Source organism: Calidris pugnax, unplaced genomic scaffold (assembly GCF_001431845.1).
Source record: "Calidris pugnax isolate Ruff unplaced genomic scaffold, ASM143184v1 scaffold27, whole genome shotgun sequence".
Taxonomy (NCBI): Eukaryota; Metazoa; Chordata; class Aves; order Charadriiformes; family Scolopacidae; genus Calidris; species Calidris pugnax.
Genome location: NW_015090893.1, coordinates 9,001,254 through 9,011,888, shown reverse-complemented (window position 1 = coordinate 9,011,888; position 10,635 = coordinate 9,001,254). Strand labels below are relative to the sequence as shown.

At 65.5% G+C, this 10,635-nt stretch overlaps 1 protein-coding gene across 1 annotated transcript; it reads left to right on the top strand.

The window, feature by feature from the left end:
- Positions 1-2,246: 2,246 nt before the first annotated feature.
- On the top strand, positions 2,247-10,625 carry FAM193B (family with sequence similarity 193 member B). The gene is made up of 10 exons (XM_014948300.1): positions 2,247-2,477; positions 4,437-4,676; positions 5,369-5,591; positions 5,787-5,996; positions 6,307-6,721; positions 7,710-7,905; positions 8,322-8,558; positions 9,045-10,071; positions 10,165-10,240; positions 10,338-10,625. Exons 1-10 carry the CDS (start codon positions 2,265-2,267, stop codon positions 10,432-10,434), a joined length of 2,934 nt encoding a protein of 977 aa, XP_014803786.1. The 5' UTR covers positions 2,247-2,264; the 3' UTR covers positions 10,435-10,625.
- Positions 10,626-10,635: the final 10 nt, after the last annotated feature.

Genomic DNA, 10,635 nt, shown 5'->3' with positions numbered 1-10,635 from the left:
CCCGCTGCCGGCTGGCGGGAGGCGGCCGCCGCTCGACGGACCGGTTCTCTGGGACGGGACGGGCGAGGGCGGGTCCCCCGTGGGACGAGCAAGGTGCCCGCGCCGGCTGCCCCGGCTCCCCCTCCCGGTGCCGCCCTCCGGTCTCGGTTCGTGACTCCGGCTCCCGATTGCAACCCCCAGGCTTCCGGTTCTCCCCTCCCGGTGCCCAGGCCTTCCCCTCCAAGTTCCTTGGCTCTTTCCTCCCGGTTCCCCTCTAACCCGCAGCCCCCGAGGGACAACTTTCCGGCGACAGGGACACCCCAGAGATCCGCCCCCCCAGCCCCCACGGGTGTCCCCGGGCTGGGGGGGAGGCCCCCGCCTGCTCTCTGTGGCATGTGCTGTGTGGGATGGGGGTGCAGAGCAGGGTGCTGCAGTGGGAAAGGGTCCAAGCAGCCCCTCAGTGGAGCAGAGTGGCCAAGGAGAGGTCCCAGGGGGTGCTGGGGGCACTGTGCACAGCAAACCGCCCCGGCTGTGCCAGAGGAGGTGGCTGCTCCTGCGTTGCGCCAGGCTTGGCACTGCTGGGCACAGGATGTGGGTGCCAATAATTCGGGTGGCTGAAAGCCTAATGGGGCGGATTCACAGGTAAAAAATCCACCGACGATTAAATAAACATGGCGGCACCACCTCGGCTTGAGGAAGTCCCTGAGTCACAGCTGAGCTGGCTGGGTGCGGGGCTGGTGTGGGGCTGGTGTGGGGCTGGCCCGGGCACTGGTGCTCTGTGTGTCCCCACAGGCTCCAGCTCTGGTTTTGGACGGGCAGCGTGTCCTGCCATGGCTGGGGGTCTCTGTGGCACAGTGAGCCTGGAGCCCTCCCTGTTCCACACCTCTGGACAGTGCTGCCATGCCGTTTTGGGGGGCACAGTGGGCTTTGAGGAGCACTTGGTGGCCAAGTGCTCCATGCATCCCCGTGTCACCAGCACCTGGCTCTGTCCCACCACACAGGAGGGGTCACCTACAATGACACGAGGTGTGGTACGGAGCAAGTCCCAGCCTCACGCATCCCAATGCCATGGTGGGGTGTTTTGAGGTGACGTGGTGGCACTGAGACTGGCAGGGAGCTGAGGGGCTGAGCCGTCCCCCAGCTCTTTTGGGTGGGGGGCACCTTAGGGCTGTGGGACCTGGTGCACGGGGACTGCAGAGAGGGGCAGGAGACCCCCATGGACATGCCCCATGGGCACTGGGAGGAGGGCACGGGGGGCACGGGGGGGCAGGTCCCACAGCTCCAAGGATGCCATAGTACTGCACATCCAGGAGGCACCCGGGGTACCTGGAGAGCACTGCTACAGGGTGATGGGGTACAAAGGTGCTGGAAACCCACATGCACACCCTGGGGTCATGCAGGAAGGCCAGGGCAGCCTGCTGCACATCTGCAGTGGCCTGGGGGTACCGGTGTGCCTGGACTGGGGTGCGGGGGAGCTGCAGAACCACGTGTGGCTGTGTGTGGCTAGGGCTGAGGGTGCTGCTGGGATGGACCCTGGGGTACCCAGAGAGCTCTGTCACACGGGGATGGGGAGCAGAGGGGCTGCTGGAACCCATGTGTGTGCTGTGGGGTACTGCACCTCTGGGAATCATAGAATCATTTGGGTTGGAAGGGACCTTCAGGATCTAGTCCAGCCCAGCAAGGTTTGTCAACCTAACTGACAAAAAAAAAAGAAAAAAATCACTCAACCACGTCCCCCAGCACCATGTCAACCCATCTTTTGAACACCTCCAGGGATGGTGCCTCAACCACTTCCCTGTGCAGCCCATTCCAACACTTGACAAGCATTTTACTGTAAAAATTTTTCCTAATATCCAACCTGAACCTCCCCTGGAGCAACTTGAGGCCGTTTCCTCTAGTCCTGTCTCCTGTGACTTGGGAGAAGAGACCGACCCCCGCCTCTCTTCCTACCGGGAAGGCCGGTAGCGTGGCTGCTCATCCTGAGTGGGGGTACCGGTGTGCCAGGGCCGGGGGCGGGGAAGCGGCGTCGGGGCTGGGACGCCCCGAAGGCACCGGCGGGCTTTAGGACCCGGGGGATCCGCTGGCTGAGGGCAGCGGCGCCGCTACCTCCTCCCCGCCGGGTGGCGCTGTGGCGCGCGGCTGCCCTCTCGCAAGATGGCGGCAGCGGCTTCACCTCGCCCGGGCTTTTCCCCCCCTCCCTCCTTCCCCCCGGGCAGGGGCCGGACGGGCCGCGCCGCCATATTGGCTGTTGTCCTGGCTGCGGCGGGCGGCGGGCCGTGCTCGCCATGACTCGCAGGCGGAATAAGGCGGCGGCAGCAGCAGCGACGGCGGCGGGTGGCGGCGGCTCCGGGCCTCGTCGTGAGAGGGTGGGGGGTTCCGACGCCGGTCCTCCTCCCCCTCCTCCGCCACCGCCGCCGCCACCGGAACCGCCCGCCCCGCCTGAGGTGGTGGTGGCGGCGGCGGGCAGCAGCGGGGAGCCGGGCAGAGCCACCGCTCAGGTACCGGGTTAGGCCCTGCGGCGGGGAAGGGGCTGTCTCTGAGGGGATTTCAGTCGGTGCGGGGATGGGGCAGGGCCCAGGCCGACCCCCGGGCCCCTGCCCCGTCCCCGCACTGACCCTGGCCTCTGAGCATCCGTCCCTGAGGCACCCCATCCTTGAGGCCCTGGTGCCCCTCATCTCCCTCTTCCCGGTTTTGGAGGGTCCTCTGCACCTTGGGGGGTGGTGATGGGGAAGCTCCGGTGGAGCCACGCTGCAGGGGTGGTACCTTGGTGTGTATGGGGGACACCCCATCACTGAGGTGGGAGGTGAAACTCAAGGCCGTCTCTGGGGGGGCTTGGCTGCCTTGGGGTGTGGGAGCCACTTTTTACAGCATCGATGGGTGCACGGGCAGGGCCCTGTCCTTGGCTTTGCTGGGCTGGGTGGTGGAGCCGGCTTGTGGCCTTGGGTTGCGGATGTGTTGAGCTGCAGCAGCGCTTTGGGGTGCCTCTGGCAGATGGCCGGGGTGTCAGGGGGCTCCCATTGATGTGTAGCATCCTGGGGGGCTCATCTCTCCCAGCAGTTAGAGAGAGCTGGTCTCAGCCTTTGCTGAGGAGGGTGAATCGGCTGCCGAGCCCGCCCCCCACCATTGCATGCTATTCCCCCTGCCATGACCAGCAGCATGAGAGCAAAGGGCTCTTCCAGCCCCGGTGTCTGTGAGCCCTTTACTCTGTCCGTCTGTGTAGGGAGGTGCCGCAGGTCTGCTCAGGAGACCCATGTGCGCTCTGGAGGGCAGATCCCTAGGATCAGGGACAGGCGTGCTCGCCTGGGTGGCGTGGCGTGCTTCAGGGGGTGTTCCCACAGCTCCTTCTTGCGGGAGGGTCCAGCCCTGCCACGGGGTGATGGCAGGTGGCTCGAGCGTCTGCCGAATAGGCTGCAGGTCGGCTCCAGCGCCTCTGGCTGCCTGACGTCCCTCGACACCCCTGGCCACTGCTGCTCGCTCTGGGTCGCGGGCAGGGAGCCCGAGGGTGGGCCCTGTGTCCGGATGCGCTGGCTGGGTTGGGGACATCCATCCTCTCGCCTGCGGTGTGTGGTGGTGGTGGCCTCGTCTGCCCCTGCTGAGACACAGGGTGGCCTGGGTGCCCCCTCCTCCCCATGGCCTGCTGGGCGGGTGGGCAGGGGAGCTGTTCCCCCTCCTCTTCTCTCCTTGGCCTCTGACCTTTGCTTCACCTTGAGCCTGGGAGACGCCATCTGTTTCGCAGCAGCAGTTCACTCTGCGGCTCATTGTCGCGGGGCCCCGCCACGGCGGCAGACAATGGGGGCCCCCCTCGCCTGCGCCACGCTGGGCTCGTCACGGCTGTCAGGCCTCCGGCGAGGCTGCGGGCTGCGGCCTGGCTCCTGCCGCAGCGCTGGGCGGGAAGCCCCGACCCGGCCGCCCCGTGCGTGCGGGGAGACCGTGAAGCAGCGCTGGGGGCTGCACCCCACCCCAGCGCATCTGCGCCGCCGGCTGCGCAGAACAAAGAGGCGGATGGGAGGGCCTGGGGCTCCTGGGTAACATGGTGGGGGGTCTGCGATGGGCAAGGAGGGGGGTTGTGGCTGCCAGACCCCCCTTTTGTATCCCTTTGTGGCGATTTCTGTGGGTCTTGTGAGTTCCTTTGGTCCTGCTGTACCAGAGGTGATAGTGGGAGTTGCTGGTGGCCTCCCAGCTTTGCTTGGTGGTGTGGCTGGCTCCTTAGCGTGACATGATCTTCCCAAGGGTCCAAAATGCTTCCAGATGGCACATGGCAGGCTGGCAACAGCTGGGCAGCCTGGGGCTGCTCTCCTCCAGTGGGAGAAGGTGCAATCCCACATGTCTAGTCTCTGGTTTGGTGTCAGTGTCCTGAGGTCTCGTTTCCTGCCTCATCTGCCCCGCACCTGCCCAAGTTGTGTCCCTGCCGTGCAGCAGCTCGCATCTGGGGTGACTCTGTGTGTGTCCTTCTGCAGGTGCTGCCCACTGCCAACCAGTCAGTGCAGACATGCTGCCTGCTCTGTCACCGGGAGCGCAAGGACTGGGGAGGGCCGTCCCACAATGGGCTGGTTTCCCCGGGCGAGAGGCTGCCACCGGACTTCGTGCCAACACTCGTGCAGAACCTCCTGGGAGAAATGCCACTGTGGATCTGCCAGAGCTGCCGGAAGAGCGTGGAGGAGGAAGAGCGGCGGGCAGTGCAGGAGCAGGCCCTGGCGGTAAGCGGTTATGGAGCCAGGGTTGGAAAGGCCAGGGCTGTAGCTCCTGGGACCATGGTGTTGACCACCCTGTGGTGCTGGCTGGGTGTGCGGTCCCCTCCTCGCTCAGAACTGAGCACCTCAGGCATCCCAGCCTCGCTGCTTCCTGCAGCCATGCTGCCCTCCCCAGGGCTGCTGCTGGCTCTCAGCGAGAGACTCTGGTGGGGCAGAGCGTGGCGCCGTGGAGGCTTGTCCGGCAGCCTGTGTGGGGCTGGAGCTGCCTGCCTGGCGAGGCTGGCAGTGCTGCTACTTCTCTGCCCCGCTCCATTGTGCATTGTGCCGCGTGCCTCCCCTGGCCCCAAGGCTGCTCCCTGCCATTATGCTGGGTCTCCCTGGAGTGGCAGCGTGTGCCAGGGCAAGTGTGAGTTCGTGTGTGGAGCTCAGGGGAAGAGAAGTTCCTTTCTGCTTGGCTTTTTTTAACCCTGACCGGGTTTGAGTGGTACCAGAGCAGATGTTTGGCCCTTGCCATGGCCTGAGAGCCAGGCTGTGTTGGGCAGACGGGCTATTTGCCACCCCTGAGACAGGACAGGAGCAGTTCCCATGTGCTAAGCCCCTTCCTCACAGCAGTGGAGGGGGTCTTGGCACTGATGCCCTGGGGCCAAGAGCCTCCCCGCCCAGCCTACTGCTGCTTCACTCTGCCTTTTCCTTGCCAGGTCTCGTTATCCCACACATCCTGCAAGTCGCAGTCTTGTGGGGGTGGCTCCCACTCCTCTTCCTCCTCCTCCTCCTCTTCTTCCTCTTCGTGCCACGGGAACTCAGGGGACTGGGACCCCAGCTCTTTCTTGTCTGCTCACAAGCTCTCGGGCCTCTGGAACTCGCAACACACCAACGGGGCCACGCAGGGCAGCCCCCTCGGGGCCACCCCTGCTGCACTAGGTGAGTTGAAGCCGGCCGCGGGGCTGAACAGAGCTTTCTGCCTGGTCCTTGGCTCAGGTGGTTGCCTTGTGGGCACTCTGGGTGGGCAAGGGTAGGCAGGCTGGGCCTCTGCATGCCAGTGCCAATGGGATGCCTGGGTCCCTTCGCAAAGGCAGAGGGTGCTGGGACCCAGCCTTAGCTCTGCTTTCCTTCCAGGCGACAAGCACCCCGGCCTCGCTCTCTCTCCGGAGTGCGCCAGCCAGGCGCCTGCTGTGGCACCAGGGCTCAAGGCCTGTCCCTACAGCCACGCAGCCTCCCCCACCTCCAGCAGCGCCGCCCCGGGCTCACCTCTGCCTACCTCACTTGATTTCTGCAAGACGCTGCCGAAGCAGTTCAAAAGCATGTGCCGGAGGGCCACCCCGCCAGGTGCGTGCCTGGGGCAGGGCCAGCCTTCTCCTGCCAGCCCACTGCTCCACGCAGCCCTCGCTGCTCCAGTGCCTTCCCCTGGTGCTGCTCCCCGTGGGGCAGAGCTGAATCCTGCAGGGGAGACAGGGTGCTGCCAAGGCCCGTTGTGAGCAGGGATGGCTTCCATCCCGAGCACCCTGATGGCTGGGGGGAGGCAGGGTTTGTCCCACAGATAAGTGGCCTGTGTAGAAGTGGTGGGTGGCTCCGAGTGTGGCCCTGGCCTGTGTGGGACAGCTGGTGTGTGACTGTCTCTGCTCCTGCCCCTCTGCAGGTGAGGCCTTCCACTCCTCAGAGCATCATCAGCACTCGGACCTCACTGCTCCTCCCAACAGTCCCACTGGCCTCCCCTCCCAGCCGCCAGCGCTGATCCCCTCCAAGCAGACGCCTGCCCATCCGGGGCCCTTCGGCTCCCCCCATCACGTCCCTCTGGGCACATCCCCGCAGGCTGCGCTCTTCCCTGCACCCAGTGTGCAGGCGGCAGCCCCGAAGCCAGCGTCCGAGTCCCCTCCTGCTGGCACGGTCACACACAGCCCGGGGTCCTGTAAGAGCCCTCACCTGCCCCCTGCCAACGTGCCGCTGCTGAAGATGCCGCCGCCGCTGTCGGGCTGCACTCATCCCTGCAACGGGCACTGCAGTACTTCGCTCATCCCTCCTCCTGCCTCCCACCAGCTGCCCAGCACGAACAGGTGAGTAGAGGAGCCCTGCCTGCTTCCAGCCTCTCTGGAAAGGGCCCTTTCTCCCAACCCCTGCCCACGGATGTGCTTTTCCCCACGGAGGGACCGGCTGCCCTCTCCTGGTGGTGCAGAGAGCCGCTGTGTTCGTGGGCCAGTCCCGCTGCTGCAGACCCCTGGTCTCTGAGGGTTGAGCTCTTTCTCTCCCCGTGTGACTTCTCCCTGCGGTTGTCCTTTAGTACTGTGGTGCAGAAGAGACTGTGCTTGCTCCTCCTCCAGCTAAAAGACCCAAAGGAACCGCCTGGTCAACCTGCTGTTGGCCAACAGGACCTTTGTCAGTGAGACCCGTCGGGCAGCTGTGGCACTGAGCAAAGGTCCTCGAGAAGATGAAGCCTGTGGACTTGTGGTTCTGCTCGCCTGCTCCCCTGGCACTCTCTGGGCTGCCTGTGCCCTGGAAGAGAGCACGCTGAGTTGCGGGTGCTGGTTCCTCTCCTCTGATTAGTGCTCCCTGCAGAGGGCCAGCCAGGTCCCGAGCTGGAGCTTGAGGAATGGCGCTGTGGGCCGTGCCCTGGCCTCCCTGTCTCTGAGCTGGGTATTCTGTGCCTGTGGGAGCCGGGCCTGCCTGCACATGGGGATGTCTGGCAGCTGCATGCAGTTCCAGCGTTTCTCACCTGTGCTACCTGCCGCCCCCAGTGAGTACCGCTCCCTGCCCTGGAATCAGCTTGTGGCCTGGCAGGGGGACACTGCTTTTTGGAGCTCTGGTGCACCAGCCTCCTGCCTGCCAGAGGCCCTGGGGGGCGAGGAGCTACAGATGTCTTCTGCCGTGGGCTCCTCTGGCATCTCCCCCCGAGGAGGATGCAAGGGAGGGGGTTTGTCTGCCCTGCAAATCCTTCTGCTCAGGCACAGGCTGCCCTGGGAGGGGTGTTCCTACACACGTAGTGTGGGGCCATTTTGAGACCCCCTGGCTCCTATTTACCTCTTGCCCCTCTCCCCTTCTCCTCAGGGACCCCTCTTGCAAAGGGCACAAGTTCCCAAATGGTACCAGCTGCCACCCACCGCAGCCGTGCGAGGCAGACGAGGGGCTCGGGGAGGACGAGGACAGCAGCTCGGAGCGCAGTTCCTGCACCTCCTCCTCCACCAACCAGAAAGACGGGAAGTTCTGCGACTGCTGCTACTGTGAGTTCTTCGGCCACAACGCGGTGAGTGAGGGGCTGGTCTGCAGCCACCCCTGGTCCTTGCGCTCCGCTCTGCGGTGAGATGTTTATTTCACGGTCCGTGTGCCAAGAGTGTGGAGGTGGGCAGGTCTGGCCACGGCTGTTCCCTGCCAGCGTGTGCATCCCCTGCTTTGTTTCCATCCTGCCTCGTCAGCCTGCTGGTCCCCTTGCTCCCGACTCCCGGCCGCCTGCCCAGCCCTGGGGCTTGGCGCAGCCGGCCAAACCCTGTGGCTTCGTGGTGGAGAAGAGTTTGGTGGGGGCTGTGCCGACTCGTCTCGCTGAGACCTCGGGGAAGGGAGCGGTTGGGGAGGTCGGGGAGGGAATGGTGATGGAGCCAGGGCCACCTGCACATCCTGCTGGCTTCGTGTGCCTGCCCGGCTGATGGCTCTCGCCTCCCGCAGCCCCCGGCCGCTCCCACGAGCCGCAACTACGCTGAGATCCGGGAGAAGCTGCGTTCACGCCTCACCAAGAGGAAAGAGGAGCTGCCGCAGAAACTAGGGCACAACAGCAGCTCAGGAGAGCCCGCTGTGGACCACCGCAACGTGGACGAGCTGCTGGACTACATCAACAGCACAGAGCCCAAGCCCTTGAACAGTGCCAAGGCGGCCAAGCGGGCACGGCACAAGCAGAAGAAGAAGGTGAGGCTGGGCAGAGGGGAGCGCTGCAGCAGGGAGGTCAGGGCAAGACTCTGCTCCTTGCAGGGCTTTGCCTTCTCTCTGTCACAGTTGTTTAATTTTTTGAACTCTGTGTCCTTTGCTGCCCTGTCCCCTTGAGGTGACAGTGGTGCCCAGCTCTGTGCAGGGCTTTCCCTGCCTCTGCTCCCACAGAGGGTGGCCCGGTCCTGGGCACTTGGTGTGGCAGCTCTGACAAACATGGTGCATCTGTGTCAGGGAGAGGTGGTGCCATGATGGCTTGTGCTGGTGCCTCATGCCCAGAGCAGTGTCCTGTGTGCAGCGTGGTGGCTGCTGCGGTGCTCACTGAGGACACATGACATTTTGGGGGGTTGTAAAGACATGGGGTGGCCGTGCTGAGTGCTGGCCCTTGGGTTTGCTGCCTGACAAAGCTGGTGCACAGCTTAGTCCTGTGGCCCGTGCCACACGATCCTCATGGCACCCGTGTTGCAGGAGAAGGAGAAAGCCCAGCTGGAAGCGGAGGCCCAGAAGCGGGCAGAGCGTGCCCCTGCAGCCAGCCAGGCCAGGGAACCGGCCGAGGAGAAGCTGCTGGAGTGGCCAGAGCTGGAGCTGGAGCGAGTGAACAGCTTCCTCAGCAGCCGGCTGCAGGAGATCAAGAACACCATCAAGGACTCCATCCGGGCCAGCTTCAGCGTCTACGACCTCAACCTGGATGTCAATGACTTCCCCAAGAAGGCAGCTGTCCTGGAGCAGAAGAACCTGCTCTCCCACCTCAATGGCTCCTCCGACCTGCAGGACATAGACCTGGCCCTGGCCCCGCTCAGCCTGGGCCCCGCCAAGAGCCACGCGCTGCTGCGGGGCGAACTGGGCCCCCGATGGGGCGAGGGTCCCGGGGAGCCCCCGCCAGCCCCGGCAGCCGAGAACGGGGTGGTGAAGCGCCTCAGCGCCGTGCCCAGCCTCTCCCGCATGATCTGGGTGCAGTCCAAGGCTGCGGACTCTGCCGCCGACGGCAGCGGGCTGAGCCCAGAGCCCAAGGAGGGACCGCAGCCCAAAGGGCCGGAGCCGCCGGAGCCGGTGCCCGCCGGGAACCGGCAACGGAAGAACAAGCGACAGAACGGGCAGGCGAAGAAAGGGGAGGGCACCACCGCGGTGCCCGGCGGCCAGGCCCGGCTGGAGAGCTCTGGCACGAAGGGGCAGGTGCTGGGAGCCAAGCACCCTTCCAAGGCCGGCGTCCCGGAGCCACAGCGGGCGGGCAGCTGTGCTGAGGCGGGGGAGAGCGGCAAAGGGCAGCCCTGGGGCTGCGGCAGTGGCCGGCCGGAGAAGGAGAAGAGCGGCGAGTGGAAAGGCCGGAGGGGAGAGGGCAAAGCGGAGCTGCCGGAGCCGGCGCAGCAACAACCGCCTGCCCCAGCCACGGGGGACCGGCAGCCACCTGCCCCCCCTGCCCTGGGGGGCTCCCCCCAGCCCAAGGGGAAGAGCAGGAAGAGCCGGAACAAGGTGGAGAAATCCAATACCTCGATCGGTGAGTACTGGGAACGCCGCTCTTCCTCCACCCCAGCAGCCCCTTCTCCAGCCCCTCCGGCCATGCTGACCCTCTGCTCCTCTGCTCCCCCAGATGATGTGTTCCTGCCCAAGGACCTGGACGGGGCGGAAATGGATGAGACTGACAGAGAAGTGGAGTATTTCAAGAGGTGAGGAGGCAGCCCCGGGGGCCTGAGCCTTGCTTGGGGGGGCTGCGGGTTGCAGAGGGGCTGGAAACTGACGAGGGCCGTGTCCTCTCCCTGTCAGGTTCTGCCTGGACTCGGCCAAGCAGACGCGGCAGAAGATGGCGGTGAACTGGACCAACTTCACCCTGAAGAAAACCACTTCCAGCGCAGCCCAGTGAGGTGCTGGGGGGGAAATGGCCGGCCCCCCCCTACCCACCCACCCACGGCCGCTCGCCTCTCCTCACTGTGCCCCCCGCCCCGCGGGCCCCCGCCTCGCCTCGGTGGGGTCTCCTCCTCCGCGGGGGGCCCCGGTGCTCTCCTGCCCCGCGGGGACCCCCAGGGCTCCCCTTATCCTCCTGCCCCATCCCACCCCCCCCTCC

Excerpts from the sequence above, each read along its gene's own strand:
- FAM193B (XM_014948300.1), top strand. The coding sequence starts at position 2,265 with ATGACTCGCAGGCGGAATAAGGCGGCGGCAGCAGCAGCGACGGCGGCG. Across the intron at positions 2,478-4,436 it reads CGGGCAGAGCCACCGCTCAG|GTGCTGCCCACTGCCAACCA; the intron begins GTACCGGGTTAG and ends GTCCTTCTGCAG. Across the intron at positions 8,559-9,044 it reads GGCACAAGCAGAAGAAGAAG|GAGAAGGAGAAAGCCCAGCT; the intron begins GTGAGGCTGGGC and ends CCCGTGTTGCAG.